Source organism: Eublepharis macularius, chromosome 12 (genome assembly GCF_028583425.1).
Source record: "Eublepharis macularius isolate TG4126 chromosome 12, MPM_Emac_v1.0, whole genome shotgun sequence".
Classification (NCBI taxonomy): Eukaryota; Metazoa; Chordata; class Lepidosauria; order Squamata; family Eublepharidae; genus Eublepharis; species Eublepharis macularius.
The window spans coordinates 20951396-20970675 of NC_072801.1; the positions used below are offsets into that span (position 1 = coordinate 20951396).

General features: G+C 41.8%; 1 protein-coding gene across 2 annotated transcripts; it reads right to left on the bottom strand.

Moving 5' to 3' along the window:
• Nucleotides 1–1631: 1631 nt before the first annotated feature.
• On the bottom strand, nt 1632–18705 carry RAC1 (Rac family small GTPase 1). 2 transcript variants are annotated; one of them, XM_054992473.1, is made up of 7 exons: nt 18357–18705; nt 12301–12372; nt 9481–9598; nt 6270–6326; nt 4511–4573; nt 3343–3502; nt 1632–3167 (listed from the first exon to the last, which is right to left on the bottom strand). In XM_054992473.1, the coding sequence occupies exons 1-7, from the start codon at nt 18389–18391 to the stop codon at nt 3037–3039; spliced, it is 636 nt and encodes a 211-aa protein (XP_054848448.1). In that variant the 5' UTR covers nt 18392–18705; the 3' UTR covers nt 1632–3036. The 2 variants fall into 2 exon arrangements, with proteins under 2 accessions (XP_054848448.1, XP_054848447.1); XM_054992472.1 differs by lacking the exon at nt 6270–6326 and having other exon boundaries at nt 18357–18700.
• Nucleotides 18706–19280: the final 575 nt, after the last annotated feature.

Below are 19280 nucleotides of genomic sequence, written 5' to 3' on the forward strand. Positions count from 1 at the left end.
GTTTTCCATGATAGTCCCAATTTTCATTTTCAATTAAAGGAAAGCCTGAGTTGAAGGCATTAGCTTCCTCTTGTGCTTGTAGAACTCACATGCTATAAAAATTGCTGCACTTGCTTTTGCTGTGGAAGCAAGGCAGAGCTGGTTGTACCTTTCTAGGCAGACTAAGACCCACATCAATAACAGGTTCTTATTCATGCAGAACACGGTTTTTAAGTGGTCTTACAATGTGCTTCCCAGAAGTGTGGATGTAAACTCATGGGTGGGGGGAGAATCAAAGGGATCTATGAAAAACAAACTGGAACAGTGTTTTGGTGTGGGACAGTAGTGTTTTTTTTAAAGCACAGGATTTAAACACTAGGCATATGGTGTTAGCTGCTTACTTAGTAGAATCAACAGCAGGACCACTTAAATAGGCAAACTTGTTCCTGTAATGTCGAAGGCTTTCACGGCCGGAGAACGATGGTTGTTGTGGGTTTTCCGGGCTGTATTGCTGTGGTCTTGGCATTGTAGTTCCTGACGTTTCGCCAGCAGCTGTGGCTGGCATCTTCAGAGGTGCCTCTGAAGATGCCAGCCACAGTTGCTGGCGAAACGTCAGGAACTACAATGCCAAGACCACGGCAATACAGCCCGGAAAACCCACAACAACCATTGTTCCTGTAACATACATACATGACAGACAGTGCTCAATGGAGCAGTAAGAACAGTCTGCTGTGACTTACCTTGTCCCACCTAATAATGTGAGCCTATAGGAAAGTTCTGTAAGGCAGACAAGAGCTTTCCTTATCAGCCCAACATCTGGAGAAACCCCCCTGCGGTCTGCTATAATTCAATAGCAGACCGAGAATAGAACAGAGATTCAATTGAACAGAAAAGAATCTGCCTTCACATCTGTTAAGCCATCTTTCATTCCTCCTGAAGGGGGACACACACGTTTACAACTACAGTGAAGTGCTAGACAAAAGAACCAGAAAGGCTTAAGTGTTAGTCTGCTGATTGTAGTCACTGGAGGGGAAAAAATAGCCCTAGTACATAGACACTGGTACTGTAAGCAAAAGTGTGTAATGCTTTGGCTCATTTTCCTGCATAGGTACTTTTCCAAAAGAATCTACCAATTTGAGTAGGTATTGTTTCTCTGAACTTCATACAATGCAATCTAGACACAGTTGACACCTCTTGCAGCATGTGTATATGTACCAAATAGACTTAGTCATAAACGAACTATTGATTTTCATCTAAAACTGGGGAAAGCCTGTGATACCACCAGACTGCTTGAGCAGACAGCTGCTGCCAGGGTTGGGGGAGGGAGATGAAGGATAAAAGCTAGCCGTGTTCTTCCTTCTTGCTGACCTACTGCTTAGCCCAGTCATCCATTTTCAAGCAGGGCTTCAGACACACCGCTCCAACAAGGGAGGAACTACCTACAGCATACCTAGTTGTGCACAGAAGACTGCTGCCAGTACCCCATAATTAGATCAGTTTGATAAGGTTAAGTTTATTAGCAGAAAGTTTTCAGCAGATCTTAGGCTGCTTTTAAAAAAGGGGCAGATACTTTTTCCACAGCACAAGGGATGCATTAGTCCAATTCTATATTGACAGTTAAAGCTTTTCACAAATTCAAGATTCACCACAGGAATGATTCAAGAATTTATTAAGTCATACATGCAAAACATACTGCTAAATTGCATTACCAAAAAGATCAAATGTAAAAACTTCACAATCTTGCAAACTCCATATATATTTTGTTCTAGTAGGTGAAAGGTTGTAGTTCATTGTAGTGTTCCTGCCAGAGTTTGAGATGTACAGAACATTGTTAGCACTCGGTTACAGAACCTCACAAACCGGTTACTGTTACTAGATCAAACAGGTTGTATGATGGTATTAAAAGGACAGCATCAGAATTAGTAAGGTTACTGTGTCAGGATACCTGGCAAATGGTGATATACAGTAAAGATCATTAAGGTGGCAAAGTATAAAAAATGACTAGAACTGGTAAAGCTGCTGCACATGATTTTTACACCGAGTCACTTAAAGACTAAAGAAAGCTCCTCAAAAGCATGTATAATACTAGGAGGGGGGAGCTATGAATATGCTAACCTACCAAAAAAAATGAAATATAATCAGAAATTCTGTAAGATACAAGTTATATTGCTCAGTAGGAAGAATCTAACCAAAAAAGTATCTAATGAAAACCCGTGGTGGGAGGAGGAATGACCAATCTGAGACTGCAGTTCATGAATGCCCTACTGGGAAATATAAAAAAATGAAAATACTAGCCTCCCTTCAGCTACTGTTTAATTGTAATGAGGGTTTCATTTTATTGTTTTTTTCATACAACAGAAAATCTATTCAGTTCAACTATTCTGTAGTGCAAAGTGATCAGTACACAGAGTCAATACTGTTGGGCAACCTCTCTTGATCAATGCATCCATCCCACAAAATATACTGCGGTATAGAGAATACATTTCACAAAGAATAGGCAGAAAAGCATTTTTTAAGAGGACAATCTGGTATGTCGTCAGTTATTGCGTTTGTTCAGGCATGATTGGAAGATGCTATGCAATGACCATTGACTAGATGAATGTGTTAAAACAGCAGCACTTTCTTAATGATACAATAATTACCTGGGAGAAGAGAACTATAAAGTTTTGCAATTCCTAACATGTTAGTTCTCGAAAGGTGCCTGTTTGCCTTTTTTAAAAAACAGGTTTCGTGCTCTGCAGACAAAGCACAGTAATGCAACAGAGATGAGCAGATAATTTGGCAACGCTTGATTAATCTGAGCAAGAGGACTTGGAAAAAATAAGGCTTTCATATAGGTTTGTCTCTTTTTTAAAAGATCTCTTTAGTAGAAGGAGAAAAAAAGAAATCAAATCCTTTAGAGAAAAGGGAAATGTAAATTGATGATTGGTTCAAAAAAAAAAAGTAATGGAAGAAAACTAATTTTTTTAAACAAGAACTTGGCATTGATGTGAATGCTCCACTGTTCTGAGCAAAGCACAGAAGGTTTGGAGAGGGGTTGGGTGGGGAACAGGAACATTACAGCAGCAGGCACTTTCTCTTCCTCTTCTTTACAGGAGGGGGGCAGAGAACTGCTCGGATAGCTTCATCAAAGACTGTCTTGAGGCCTCGCTGTGTAAGCGCTGAGCATTCTAGGTATTTCACCGCACCTGTTGGACACAAACAAGCCTTAAGCAATAGCACAAAGCCCAACAGCAATAAATGAGAAGCAGGCAAGTCAAAAAGAACCTCCAAGGAAACCCAAATAACAAAGGCCCCTGGATTCAGTTTTAGACAGGCAACCACCACCAAATTCATATCCACATTTTTTTAAAAAAGCTGTACCAATCTCTTTTGCCATGGCAAGGCCTTGTGGGTAAGTGATGGGAGTAAGCTTCTTCTCCTTCAGTTTTTCAATTGTGTCTTTGTCATCTCTGAGATCCAGTTTGGTGCCCACGAGTATGATGGGAGTATTGGGGCAATGGTGCCGCACTTCAGGATACCACTGGAAACAGAAGAAAAAATCACATGCATGTGTGTACGGGAACGCACAGCACATGCATGACAAGGCTATCAGAAAGTCAAACACTTAACACCACAGGAACACAAGCTCCAAGGTGTCCGACAGGCTGCGAAATCCCCATATCACTTGTTTGCAGAAAGATACTGGCCATGAGCCAATATCCACACATATGGACTTTCTCCCAAGGCATAAAGAAGAAGCAACTGTAGAATGAGTCATTTCCTCTCTGTTTCTAGCACAGCATCGGAAATAGAACAGAAACTTTTTCAAGACTGGGCTATGTGGCTGAAGCAGGCGTCCCCTCCCTTTGCCCCCAGGAAATGCACAACTGGGTAGGATAGGCAGGAGCAGCAGTTCCTCAGTTCCTCCCACCCACCCTTGCATAGCCTGCAGTGGAAGGAATGCTACACAAAAGTCCACAGCTTAGCTGACAAGTAGAGGAAAGGATGTGGCCAAATGGTGAACATCTTCCCAGACCCAATGTTGCTTCCAAGGAGTCTTGCTTCCAAATGCCAGGGAGCTGCTTTCTCTGAACATCCTGAATAGCAGCAAGTTATACCACAACCAGCACAATATTTGTCATTAGCCATCACATTTTGTGGAAATTAAAATAAACTGGCAGGATTTACTAATAGTTTCTTGGGGGTTGGAACGGTTCAACAGTATTTTATGGAGGAGAAAAAACAGTATTGTAGCCTAAACTATTAACACATGGCATTCCATCCTCTGTTCTGAAGGGAAAAAACGTGTGTGCTTTTTCAATAAATGATTAGTTTTCAAGGGACACAACTTTGCAACAAACCAATTTCTAACAGTTTATATTTCAAAACAGCTGACAAGAATGTTTTCATTGGATCCTTCCCTGCCTTTACTAACAGGTAAACGTTCGACAACCTAGCTTTTTTAAAAAAATGTTTCCTTTACTATTGTAAATACAGATGAAAACTCACAAAATGCTTCCTACGAAAAAGACACCTGGTTTCCACTCACCTTTGCGCGGACATTTTCAAAGGATGCAGGACTCACAAGGGAGAAGCAAATTAAGAAGACATCCTGCAAAACAGTATTTCAAGCAGCTCAGTCTTCTGCAGTTACTTTCCTGGTTTAATACTTTTCCCCATATGATCAGGCTTTGAGCACCACTTACGGAGATTTCCAGTTACTAAAGGATAACAAAAATGGATGGCAAAATAGAAGCCTATTTTAAAAAAAAAAACCAAAAACCCAACTCCCTTCTTTTTGGAATTCAAGATGTGCCACTCGAAAATGGGAGGAACCCACCAATCAGAAACCCAGCCCTGAGGCACTAATTTGTTCCCTGCTTAACTACATAATGTACACAATATTTAGAGCACTATCCAGCTGTGCTGTCATTGCCTGGAAAATGCAGATGTTTAACATGAAGTTCTTTTAATCCTAGCAAGTCAATCGTATTAAACAGCACTTTTAACACAGAGCCCACCTCTAAGCTTGGAAGTCCCACTGTGTTCAAATGGGACTTGCAGCATAGCACACATACTGGGATTCTATCCTTGATTTAAAGGTACATCCCATTTTTGCCATTATGCAAAAAGTGAGCAAACTAAACTTCTTCGAACTCAATAAAGTTCAACAGATGCCCCCATGAACAGTTACCAATTCAATTCCCTCTCTGGCAGACCAGGACAGCATTTCTAGCAGGATTTGAGAGTCTTTTGGCTAGAACAGAGGCACTGTTGATTTCAAAGGGGAAAGAGAACAGTAGGATTTTAGTCCAGTGGCACCTCAGAGACCAATAAGATTTCCAAAGTGTAAACTTTCCCTTCTTCAGACTGAATACTCCCATGTTGTGGGGGGAAAATCCACCATGCATAGGAAGTTATTGTTACCAAGAAATCTTCTAGCAGCTATACCTGGTGGATTTTCTCCCCTTTGGAGAATGTTCCGACATGCAACTCTTCATCACTATCACCTATACCTTGAAAAGATGGATACCAGGGGCTGCTGTACCTTGTTACATGTAACTGACCCAATGCAATTTGTTCCTTTAAAGTTCTTTGAAGTTGTTATAACCTGAAAGGTTCTAGCACTCTAATCTGGAACATGTGAGTTACTTGCCTGCCTGCAAATGCCGGCATAAAAGCACAACTTAAAGAGTACCTTGTTCCTGGGGAATTATCTGCTGGCATGGCTAGTACTGGGTGCTAAAAAAAATAAGTTTTTCTGCTGAAGACAAAGCCATGGACACTTGACGTTCAACTCCCACATATCTCCAGTGTCTTGTGAAATATGCTGTTTAAATGTTGCCAAATAGGAAAAAACACAATTTCTGCACTAGCCCTTCCACCGCCCTGCAATTCTCAGTCATTAAAAGAATCAGAGGGGCTTTGGAGTGTTAGTTGATTATTTCCAGCTCTAGACCTTCTGTTAGATCACCAGCTTGACACCACCACAGCTAAGCACTTGCAACAAATAATTACACATGCATCAGGACGTCCAGAGAAGAGCGGCACTGTGAATTGCAGGTTCCTAGGTCTCTCAGCCAAGCTGTTTCACCTATTCCAAACGGGAACGAAGGATTTACCTGGAAACTTTCAAGTAGGCTTGGCATGACAGCTGCCAAGTGTCCAAACATGACTGGCTTCTTAAAAAGAGAAAGTAGCTCTAGAAGGCAATTAACAGGTGCCAGTTTATGGCTGCAGGAGCAGAAGGCCCCCCCCCCCGAGAGAGAGAGAGAGCTCGAAGCTTAATGGTTGAAAGTTTTACATACACAGAAAGGTTGACGCTTCACCCTGGGAGTTAAATCCTTACCATTCGTTCCTTCAACCTAATAATAGCATGAGACAACTTCAGTTAAGGTGGTGATCGACTTCCAAGGGAAAAAAAAAAACCAAGCTCTTTGCCCATCCTTTTCAGTCCTGTCTGTTCCACTGATTCACATGGTACAGCCCTCCACATCAAAACTGCTCCCTCATGTACAACAACTTTGTCTGTGGATATCTAGCTTGTCAAAGAAAACAGCTGTAGCCTAAAAAATTTCCTTGGGCTGTTTGTTTTCCAGCTGTTCTGTGCAAGTAAGCCTTCAGGTATCTGCACCCACCCCCTATTTGTATTCTGATGTGGTACAATCCTAGGAATTCTTTACTGTGAAATTCATCTGACTGTAGCTTGGCTCTAAGGTATCAATTCTAAGCATATTAACTTGATAGTGAGTTTTGCTGAAGTTATGGGAGTATTTCCAATGGACCAGGGCAGTGGCAATGGTTTCTACCCAATGTGCTTTGACTGCCTTGCTGTACAATGAATGTGGAAAACTTTGCCAAAATATGAGGTACACATAAGCAATCTGCTCCATTCCATTTGGCCCCAAGTGTTGCAATGCTCTTCCTAACAGTTACAGACATGCATTTGCATGGGCAGGTCTGCAGGGTATTTAATATTTTAGTTGCAGAATGGGAGAAAAGCAGCTTAGGTCTCTCTCATCATATCTCAGCCTCTCAGACAACACTGATTCTTGAAGAGAGACTTGCCCTCTGCTCTCTTTTGCCACTGGAGGATTCATCTTTGGATCTGTTTTTTGGCTTAAGGGCAGGCCAGCAGTCGAAGCTCAGAACAAGAGCGACAAGTACAGCGGCCTCGGACCACTTTTCAGTAGGGCTTAACAGAGTAACACCACTGTTCTGAGGTGTGTGTTTTCCTCATCGTTTGGTGATTGCCCAAAACGAGTCACTTCAATTTGGAGTCTCTCTTGGAACAAAAGCCTTTTCTGTTTCTTTCTGGCTCTTCCGGCACGTCACTCGGAAGCAGTAATATAGCCAAGGACAGGTCATTGTCAGCTGCTTGGTCTCAGGCCCAAAATTGTAGGGGGAGGCTGTTGTGTGGTTTCAAAGAGTATATAGGAGCTGAAATGGAGTTCTTAGAACTGGAGATCTAAATGGTTCCTCAACCAAGTCAGGAAAGATCGTAGAATTAAAATATTGTGGCTTTTAATTTTTTCTGCATAGCAACAGTTCAGTTTCACTGTCTAATGGGAACAGAAAAGAACTTCATTCCCTGTCTCTGAAAGGAATTAACTATCTTATCTATGCAGTTGTGGACTGGACACTATACTCGAGTTAAACAGAATGAAGAGTGATCTACCGATTCCACAAGATTGATCTGAGTATGAATGAATGGACTTTACATCATGAACCTTAAACACAAGACAAACTTAAAAGTTGATGCGGTCAATTAAGGGGGAAAAAGTCTATCTCAAAGCATTTGCCTGGCTAACTCATAAAAACAATAAAGCGCTGTCAGGCCAGAACTGACTTATGATGACCCCATGGAGTTTCACGTTATGGGGTTTTCAAGGAAGGGGTGAGCACAGGTGTTTTGTTGTTACCTGCTTCTGCATAGTAACCCTGGTCTTCCTTAGTGACCTCCCATCCAAATACTGACCCTACTGAGATTCCAAGCTCTCACAAGTTTAGGCTAGTCTGGGCTATTTAGGCTCATAACTTTGAAAATTCTGTTCTGAAGAGCTAGGCTGTATTTCCTCCCCACCACTACAAAGAAGAGCTAAGGGGCAGCACAAGACAGTTTAACCAGCTTCATGCATGGAGGCTGCCCATCGATTTCACCCCAACTAAAGTCCTTCCCATGAACTTGTTTCAGGGGTCTGTTTCAGCCCTGCCCACACTGTCATTTAAACAAGCTATTCTGCCACAGTTTCTCTCCTTTACTCCAATGAAAAGATGAACACTATTGAGTTCTCTGTAATGCTAGTATCAGACTGTACCTGAACAACAAGGCTGAACAAAGGATGCTTTTAGCAGGGTTTCTGACTCCCCCCACCCCTTGCTGATAAAACGATTCTGCATCCTAGATGTATTATTTAACCATGACAGTACTCTGTAAAATGGGTCTGTATTCACAACAGCATTCTTTGGCATCAGCTACCTGGAACTATTTGGGCAATGTATTTAGCCTCAATGGTTCAGTGAAAATGACTAAACTGGAATCTTCAAAACCTGCTCAGTCAAGATCATATAGTAGCTGCAGGGAAAGCAATCATTTTAACCCCAACTTCTCTTATCAGAAAAAATGGAAGCAACAAATGAACAGCTCTGAAGGATGAGTAAGCTAGAGAGATTTAGAACACCTTTGAAGGTTAAAAACAGGCAAGCAACAGTGATTATGACAGCAAGGAGGCAGAAAGCTGTTGCATTTAGGGAAGTTTGCAATGACACAACCAGCAATTTAACAGTTAGAAATTTAGATACAACCCACTGGGAACTTTGCCTGCACAAGCCCCATAGGAACCAACTGGAGTTTTGCAGAAGAGAAAGAGTGCTTGTGTATGTATGGATGATTACTTAGGCCAGGGCAGCTTCAGACATGACAATCCTGTGCAGCCACAATCCTGTGCAGGTAGTTACATTCATTTTTGGCTGGAATGCAGAATCACTGTGTCTAAAAGGAAACTTGCGGAGGCTGCATATTTCAATCTGAATAGTTTGTTCAAATGTGACAATTCTGTATGGCCAGGAGAATATGAAAGGGGCCTGTTTATTCTGCTGGCTGTGTGGGATCATCTTGTTCTTGGGACAGGCTTACACTAGATTATGGCTCTAGAGATCACACATCTTGGCTTCATTGGATGGCAACTTAACATGGCTGGCTTTGTGCTGTAGCACTAAAGCAAGACTATAAAGGAAGCACCAATTACTGCCAAGGTTTTGCACACCAGCGCTACAAGCCCCTGATCTGCTGTCTGGACTAATGAGGCTCAGCACAGAGGTCCTCAGCACTCACAACACCAGCATTACAAGCCCCTGGTCTGCTGTCTGGACTAGTGAGGCTCAGCGCAAAGGTCCCTGCATAGCCTTCTGGGTTTGAATGAGCACATCTGATGCTGATCTGGAACCTCCTACAAACCTGCAATTACAAGCCATAAGCAAATGCAAACAAGCATCAAGTCTTCCACAATACAAGCTTACTGTCTGTGGATAGGATAGTGGGCGCAGTCTGTCATAATCTTCTTGTCCAGCTGTATCCCACAAGCCCAGGTTGACTGGCTTCCCATCAACCATCACATTGGCAGAATAGTTATCGAAGCTACAAGGAAGGAAGAAAGGTTAGCATATTCTCTAAACCCTGGCTGGTTTTCGTGCCATATGCTGGCGTAACTCTCACTTGAGAGATTTTTTCCTATAGCATCACACAAGGGTGCCCCCCCCAGCAAAAGCAAACGGGAGATGTGCGAGATGGTGGCTTTGCTCTTGTACTAGCTATGCAAGATGGTAGCTTTGCTCGTGTACAATTCCCATTTATTCCAATGATACTTCCAGGGAATCCTGGTAGATTGTGTGCTCACGTCTACATGTAACATAGGCAGTTTTTCTGAATTTCTGGATTACTTTTTCTGAACACTAGGATTGAAATAACACCTGCTCCACTGCTGAAACATGGACCAAAAACGTTTTCAACAGCATGTACAAACAACAGAGAGCAGAAGCCAATATCAGGAGTGGAAACTAGTCAAAGGATCAAAACTACTGATTTCACTGACCAAAATTTTTAAAAACCCTGGCCAAATACTGACAAAAAAAACCTGAACAATTTAATTTCAGCCTATCAATAAATTAGTGTCTAAAAAGTAAAACTGGGACTTTGTTTAAAAAATCATTACTATTTGTCCTCCACCAACTCCACAGCCAGCCCTCACACACTTTTTTATTGAAAAAACATTTTTAATGAAGATAGGCAAAAAAGATTCCCTTTTAAAAATAATCACATATTGCAGATAAAAACAAAACATATTAAAAATCATACATAAAATAATAATTATGAGAACAAAACATAATTGCTGTAAGGTAAGACTTGTCTTTGCCTTTACTTTCTTTGTTTTTTTGCTGGAACAAACTCTTTCATTTCTCAACAGTTTTCTACATTGCATCCGAAAGCGTTTTTTCTTGTCTTCTTCTTCCATTGCTTTCTCCTCTACTTCTAGCATGAGCTGTGCCATGTTGAATCTGGCCATATCCTTTTTCTCAGCAGCCTCTTTTACATTTTTGGTTGCTTCACTTAGCAATGTTCAAGCAATCATCCTCTTCTTGTTCTGTTCTTGTCTCGGCTTTTTCTGTTTTGCTTCCTTCTCTCGTATACTATTCTTTTCACTGTCTATCTTCTTAAACTTTTCTAACTCCTCTGCCTTTTCCCTTTCTTTCTTTTTAAGGGCATGCTGTTCATTACAATATTGCCTGTAATGAAAAAGAGCCACTCTTGCCATCTGTAAAAGCTCCTATATGATATTAACATGGTATGCCTTGTTTTCATATACATGACAAAGTTTCTTTGACCATCAGGTGGGCATTCAAAGTTCTCTCTGACATGCTGGTCCTTTCATCAGTCAAAACGTGTCCAGATTTTGAAAACTCTTTCTATGTCCGTACTACCATGCAATAATGATAATGCTGCTTTTACCACCTTGGTAACAAGTGGGTATTTTGGATCTCCAGATGGTTTTGTCTTTCCAAAGAACTGATTCCAGTACATATCTATGTGGCAAATTTCACTGGAAGTTTTATCTTCAGTTTAAGAAGTTTCTATTCATCTGCAATTATGTCCAGTGGAATAGCCACTGGGAGTACTGCTGCTACTGCCATTATATCCTTGTGGGTTATTTCCTTGACTCACTGTGCTGGAGCTAAACACTGAAGATTTCTGAGAATGGACTTGTCCGAAGATGACTGAAGTGAAAGGAATTTGCAGGCTGCTATGAATTTTTTTTTGCTCCCATTAAAAAGAGTAGTTGTTCCTTTTCAGAAAGTTTTTTCTGTTTGTCACAGATTCTACTTTCACTGATTACTTCTCTCACAGGTATGTGGTGCTCATCACTGAAGTCTTCAAGAGACAATAGTGCCGAACTCTTATAACTCTTTACTTCACTTTGCATCACATGCACCAAAGGCTCTTCTTTCTGGAACACTTCAGTGAACAATGGAAATAAGCGGCCATTCGTGCAACAAAACATCCCTCTGCTTTCATTGTCTCATGTTTTAAGAGGTTAATTATGTTTCTATACTTTGTGGAAGATTTCACCAAATCACTTTTAATCTTAGGAACAAAGTCCTTAAAGTACTTCATAACTGCTGGCCCCTGTTTAATCAGTCTCACTCTGAGTTGAACTGAAAAAAAATCTGTCTTCTCACTGGGAAGTCATCATGTTTCCCCCAAAATGCATCAATGAAAACCAAAAAAAGCACAAATTGTATTCACAAAAACAAAGAAATACTGACTTTAGTGGCCAGTTTTTTAAAAAACCTGTCTAATTAATAATCAAGATGAAAAAACTGACTTTTACTGATCATTTCTCACCCTTGCAATATCCACCTCCCCAGCACACATTCATATAATGCATAGAAGGTGCTTGCCATATACCCATTTCTTTAGGCACATGTTCTAGATGTGCATCTCCAACTATGGTAAGGAGCCAATTTACTTTGTAACTAGCTCTGCATGCTCAGAAGGAATTTCAATTGGAGTTTCTCAAAGAGTCACAAAAAAGGCTCTAAAAGGAAGCTAAAAGGTACAATTTGGTGCCACCCACTTAAGCATTTTAATTGCCTCCCACGCAGTTCAACATAAGCCAAGTTACCCGTTAATAAAAGATTTATGGCCAACAATATGACACAAAAGACAGAGTGCAGTGGTGGGGGAAGAAGAGATCCAGTCAAACTCAAATCCCTGCTCAGCAATGAAATCAGTCCTTTAGACACCGAAAAGTGCTAGCAAAAATTCTAAAAATTAGTACTTACACAGTGGGTATGTATTCTCCAGGAAATGCATTGGTTGTATAACTGATAAGTAGGCATGTTTTACCTACAGCACTGTGAAGAGAGGAGACAGAAATCTAGGTAAGGATCCATCCATGATAAACAATAAAGCAGAACACACAATATCATCTTTTGCCATTTGTAGGAAGACTGACCATCGGCATTTAATATGAGAGTTGATCAATCAAGAAAAGGATCATATTCCTCACTGCATATCTAAACCTGATTTGGGGGCCTAGCATGGGCTACCAAATGCATCCAACCTCCTAGGCACCAACAGACAATTAAGTGCTCTATGTGAAAAAGCTTCTTACCATAGAAAGCTAGCAGGCCAGGGGAAAGGGAGTTCATAGCCTAGCCCTTGCCCTGACATGCTTCCTTTCTGTGGGCAGGGAATTTCTAAGTGGAGTAATATTCAAATATAATGTTAACTTTTTGCAGTCTGATGTGGCACAATCCAGTATAGGCTGTACTGCATACTAGATTGGTATGTTCAAAATGGCTCAGTGGCATCAGTCAAGATTCTACATACATATCTATAGTACTTTCATTGTGAAGTGCTATAGATATATAGGAAACAGCTGAAAATGTTGCAAGAGAGTTTAGACACTGTCATCCATTTTCAGGCATCTAGGATTTCTGTACACCTGATAACAAACATTTGGTTTGTTCTTGGGTCAGCCCAATTCTTCCTTGCACCGACACTCTTGTAGTAGGTTCTTGGTGCCTCATCAGTTGGCTCCCATTTCCTTTATTATGCTCTTTTGTTTTAGACAAGACAGACATCAACAAAATCATATGAGGAACGTGAAGCTGCACCCTTTTGGGCTGTGTTGCAAAGTTTTTTTAAAAAAAATAATGCCAGCTTAAGCTATAGAATGAGAAACCACACCAGGAACTTTAGAAGACTGGCCAAGTATTTACAGTCAGAACTACAAGTTGGGAACGTCTAACTTGTAATCTAAGCTCCAGGTCAAAGTGACACTTTACTTTGCCTAACCCTTGCAATGAGCTAATTGTACTATAGCCATATGCTATGACTGCTGGTGTTTGCAAAGTGCTTTGCAGATGGAAGACATTGGCTAAGCACCAAACATAACAAACATTTGTACGGAAATCAGGCACTACCAGGTATGTCTGAACAACTTGAAACCCTTGAAAAACAGAGGCCTTATCAGAGTAAGCCACTTCACAGGATTCTTGTGGGAGAATAATAGATAAAAGAGCTCCCTATCAGCATGGAATATGGTGTAGCCATAAGCCCACATGCCACAGGCTTGTGTATTCAGATCTTTTCACCTTCTAGTAAGTTACTTGAATCACAAACGTATCCCTGCCTGCCATTCTTCCACTTCCCTCTCCAGCCCCAAGTCTGTAGAGGCCACTCAAAACTGTCCTGGAAAGAAACGCCTCCCCAACGCTCACATTGCATACGTTAGGCAGGTCTACTAAAACTAACAAGGAAATGCCAACAAGAATAAACAAGTTCTAGAGGCTTCCAGTACAGGCTTCCTGCTTTCTCAGCTTGCTGGCTCTCTGCCCTATGAATCAGAAAGTCCTCTGGACAGTTACTGAACTGGAAAAAAAAGAGTTTCATCTTCATAACTACTCATTCTAAGTATATTAAGACATGCAAAAAAAAAATAAAGGCAATTTCTCTCTAGAGAAACCACAGCAACTTTCTCTTCTTACAAATGTAAAAGAACTACAGAAAGCCTGAGAGTCATTAAGTAGGCAGGCCTTTGTTTTAACACTACAGCCCTGACCAATCCACCTTGTGCTAACAAGACTGCTAACTTAAAAGATAATTTGATTTGAGTCACCTTGTCTCTACTATAAAATATATCCACTTACAATGGTTTGGGGATTGTCTAATGGTTAGAAGGTTAGTCTAGGATCAAGTGGTTCTTGGTCGAACTCCTGGATCCATAAACCTTACTAGATGACTTTGGGGCACTCACTTTCTCAGCCTAACCTACCTCACAGCAGCACTGTAAAGAGAAAATGGGGGGCAGGGGGGATGCATATCAACCTGAGTTCCTTGGAGAAAAATGAGATAAAAATGTGAGCATCATCATCAGCATTCCTAATTTCTTATTTTAAAATACTATTTTACACACACATTTCAACAGTTCATAAATTCTCTTGGGGGTTACCTGATGCGCATCTATCACATTACTATTTAACACATTTGTTCATTGTGTAATTTGACCCTGCTCAAAATTAATTTGAATGGTTTTGATCCAAAATCAAGCCTTGAGGGAACTTATGAATGAGTCTCAGTAATATGATGCCTCAACCATACATTAGAGATGGCTGTGATGGGTTTTGAAGCTATATTTGTAGTTCTCAGAGAAGCTACACACATTTGTTCTGCTGCCCAGTTATACACAGACAACACAGGGATTTTTGTTTCTCCTTAAAAAAAATCAAGTTGCACACAAACAGCCTTGTTTTCCAGCTGGCCTACAATGCTCCCCTGATCTGTGACATCCAATAGAGAGGGGGAAAAGTGATGCTCAGATGCTGACATTGGCCCATCAAAGCTTGTTAACTGAGTAGTGAAAATTGCCTGTTCTTAAGATTTTGTCACACTTCATAGTGACCAACAGAGAAAAGTCCACATGGGACCACACAAATAAGAGTAGGCTAGATTTAAACCAGAAGGCTTATCCCTTCATTCCAATGTACCCTTTTACTTTCTGCCAAACAAGGGGATAGTTGCCAAGAGTTTGGGAGGAGTAGTGCTGATCATTGGCACAGAGAAGCACTGAGAGCTAAAACAGTACAACCCCCCCCCCAACATTGGATAGCCCCACTACTCATAGTCAGGGATACAGCAGTGGGGATGCAACACACCAAAGCCCAACTGATACTCTGTAACACACAGGCCTTCGTAATTGTTTTGCCATAGTAAATATGAGTAGTGGTCCCAAATTTCTCCCACCAATGGGACACTGTTCAGCAAATAATCAAAAGTAATAATATACTCTCTTTAGTAGCAGATCCCTCCAAGATTGCTCATGGGTAACCAAGGCAACAGGCAGATCCAGAACATGGTGAGAAAGTCTTAAAGCACAAGGGCCTAAGTTCTGCAGGGATTATATGTTCTGCCTTTCAGGTAATTGCAGTATTTCAGAGAAGTTCTCCTATTATCCCCCTGCCCCAAATGATTTGAGCAACTGTCGATGAAAGCAGGGATGGGAAAAAATATTTCAAATATGTAGAAGATAGAATCAAGCTTTTATATTAGCTAATGCACAGAGCTGAAAAGTATCAAATGTCTAGGCACAATTATCAAATTTCTAGATACTTGGATGACCAAGTACATGGGAATGTTTGAGCACTGAATAAACTGTGATCCTTTACAGAAGAAGAAGTTCCTACTTCCAGGCATAAGAGCACTCCTTTAATGCTGCTAAGCTCTAAAAATTCGAAACTGTTAGGCACTGGCTATTTTCAAAAATATAAGGCGCCACAGAAAAGCCATTAAGGAGCCTTCAGAAACAAACAGAACTACTTCATAACTTTCAAAATCCAACTGTATACATGCTTTAATTGTATCCAATTACTTTAACTGAGAAAACACATCTCAACTGCTAAACCACACACAGTTCAAAAGAGTCAGGAATAAAAATCTTACTATGACCCACTTATTCAGATTTCCAACTGAATTCATCCCAAGGGTCCCATTAAAGCAATACCTACTTCCTGATAAACATACTTAGGATTGGACTGCAAGTCACACCAAATCCAACAGAACGCTGTTCCTAGTAAATATGCATGACACTGCAGCCCTGAAAAGCGTCATCCCAGCTTCAGGAAGTGACTTTCCTTTGTTAACCGCAAAATGGAGCATAGATTTTTCTGTGCCAATGCCACAAGACTCTCCTGTTCTCAGGAACAAACATGAAGCCCGCTATGCTAATTGCCTCATTTTGAAAGCGCCATCCCATCAACTTCAGCAGCTCTATATACTGTGTATCTTACCAGAAACTATATAAATCAGTTCAACCCTTGTTAGGCTGGACAGAAGTGACTGGTTGCTTAGCCCATACAGGTCCTGGGGCTCCTGTTGACTCTGCTAGCAGTGAATGCACCAGGCTTGTATCTGCACCTTCAAGGTCACTGGTAAGTTTATCCACTGCCCATCCATGCCCATATCCTTACCACTTGTGAATCAAGAGACAGAAACATGTAGCATTATACTAAATAGCTGGAGGCTACCCTCAACAAGAGTGCTTGCTGAACCCTGAGGGCTGGAACTGTCCTTATAACAAGTCACCCCAACATTAAGAAGTACACTGTGTTTTCCCCCAGCAATAATGTAGGCAAGGTATGTGCAATACTGCTTTTCAGGAATTATCAGGTGCTCTGGGCTGAAGGAAAACAAACAAACATTGAAATAAATTGAGAAGAAAACAAAAACAAACACTACAGTAGGGGGAAGAAAACAAAAACAAACACTACAGTAGTGGCAAGCCTTAGAAATTTGGAATACAACTCCACTGACACCAATTTTGGAACAAGTTCCCATACAGCACAGCAAAGCTTACTTATAAATTAAACAGGTACATAATGGGGCTTCCATAACAGAACTAGTTAATATTTCATGTCAGTTTGATGCTATACAATAATCTTAAAACAAGCTGTAACACACTTAGGAAGTCAGAGGAATATTAAACATAAACACAAATCCACAGCTCAAACAACTGGGAAGACTAAACTAAAACAGAAGAGAATCAGTGATTTGACTGTGTGCATGGGAGGGCAAGGAGAAAACCTAACTTTTTACTTGAGAGGAGGGCATTATTGGGTAAGGGATGGGCATATTGTCAATATAATATTCTTTTGTAGAAATATATAAAATATTTTTATGCTGCTTTTCTTCAAACAAATCCAAGTAGGTTTATAAAAATAGAAATAAAACAGACATTCCCAAACCTGCGCCCAGACTTTAAACTAAAAACTCTCAAATAATAACATTTCCTAATGCCTCTAAAACAGATATTCACAACTTTTTAAAAAATTACCCCCCCCCCCCGGTAGCATTGCTATTTCTCCAAAGAACTTGGGGCAAAAAAGAAAGAAAAATGTAGTTCACACTTCCACAGTAGGAAGAAAACCATCCTTCAGAGGGTGATATTCCAGAGAGTAGCCATGTTACAGGGCAATCCTACACAGATTTACACCAATCAAAGCTGATTTAAGAAGTTAACTGATTTAGACTGGAATAAACCTGTCTAGGATTGCACAGTTAGTCTGTTGTCACAAAAAATGAACATGGGGCCAGAGAAGAAACTCGCCAACTGTAAACCCAAATTATTTAAAACAAGTTATGGTATAGCTTGAAGGTGAGACACCTTCGTTCTGGTTTATTTTATTTAATGATGTACTTCTAATTATGCGACTAGACTATTGTTTTTGCTTTTGTAATTACTGTTGTTACCCATCTTAAAAGAAAGGAGGGGGGATATATAAACCCTCTTTACAAAAACGGCCAGAAATCACAGCGTAGCATAAGGCACCAGGCTCGTTTTATGCAGCGTTCGACACCTGGATTGGACTTTTTTTTAACCCCACTCTTCCTCCAAAGAATTTCTCTCCACTTCTTCATTTTTCTCACCACAACAACCCTGTGAGGTAAGTTAGGCTCCAACCACCTTAGGTCGGGCAGTCTCTCTCTCTCTCTATCAAGATGGGTAGCCGCGTTAGTCTGTCTGTGGCAGTAGAAAAGAGCAAGAGTTCAGTAACACCCATAAAACAAACAAAATGTATGGTAGAGTATGAGTTTTTGTGGGTCACAACGCACTTCTTCAGATACCAAGAAGTAAGAGGAGGGAGAAGTCGAAGAGGTGCCGAGCGCCTGAAGAAGTGAGCTGTGGGACACGAAAGCTCATACCCTGCCACAAATTTTGGCTGCTGTAACACCCACAGTTATAGGAGGGAGGACCGAAGCAGGGCGGGGGGCGCTGTAGCAGGGGGAAGGGCAGCCCTGAGGGAGGGATGCGAGGGGCTCGCGGCGGCGCAGGCCTTACCCGTCTCCCACCACCACACACTTGATGGCCTGCATCGGGGCGGCGGCCGCGGCTGCTGCTGAGGCTGCTTCGTGCCGGTTCTCGAGGCCTCCTCCTGTTGCTGCTCTCTTGGGAGGGCCGCGGAACCCCCGCGAGATTTCGTGACGGGGAACGAGGAAAGGGGGGAGGGTCGCGGCCGCCTCAGCTTCTTTTTTTTAAAACGTGCTGACGGGGGAGGGCGGAGGGGGGGAACGGTTATCGGCGACGAGGCAACGGCCACCACCCAAAGCGCGAGGGCAGCGAGCAGTAAGGAAACAGGAAGTGGCCGCTCCGCTCACATCCGCTCCCTCTCTCCCTGACAGCGCTTGGGAATCGCTAGGTTGGGCCTAGCCGAGCTTGTATTCAAAGCCCGAGGGGCCTCGGAAAGCCTCGGCGCCGCTTCGGAGTGTCTTCCGACCGCGTTCGGGAATTTCCGGAAGAACTTGGCTCCTTTCTCCCCCCCCCCCCCCCCGGGTTCAAACCGCGTTCTGATTTAAACTTCGGGGACACTCGGCACATCTTCGACTTCTCCCTCCTTTGGCGTCAAACTCAAAGCGAGGGGTTCGGAAGAGGTCGTGTGCCGAGCTTCGGGGAAAGCCGGCCCCGTCTTTGGCTCTCCCTTCTTTTCTTTGGTGCAGTTTTCGAATATCTTCGGTAAAGTTCGAGTGAGCTTTAAAAAGGCGCTTGACTGTAACATAGCGCATTCGGAAGGCTCGGGTTTTTCACGCCCGGTAGCTTCCACTATTCGGTAATCTCCGGATATTATCGGACATTTCCGCTATCGAGGGAGGGCGAATCTGCCATCTTTTGTGCTTCTAACGTGGGTGGGGGTGGGGAATCGTGTAAGTCTCTCAAATTCCCGCCTTTTTTTTTTTAAACCAGGAGAAACTCGGAGCTGTAGTTTTA

Bases quoted from the DNA above. Each gene is read 5' to 3' on its own strand.
- RAC1 (XM_054992473.1), bottom strand. From the start codon at position 18,391: ATGCAGGCCATCAAGTGTGTGGTGGTGGGAGACGG. The intron at 6,327-9,480 runs GTAAGCTTGTAT...TGCTATTATTAG, and splicing joins CACTATCCTATCCACAGACA to GTTGAAGGAACGAATGGTAA. The intron at 4,574-6,269 runs GTATGTAAAACT...ACTGTTTTGCAG, and splicing joins TGAAGCGTCAACCTTTCTGT to GATGTCTTCTTAATTTGCTT.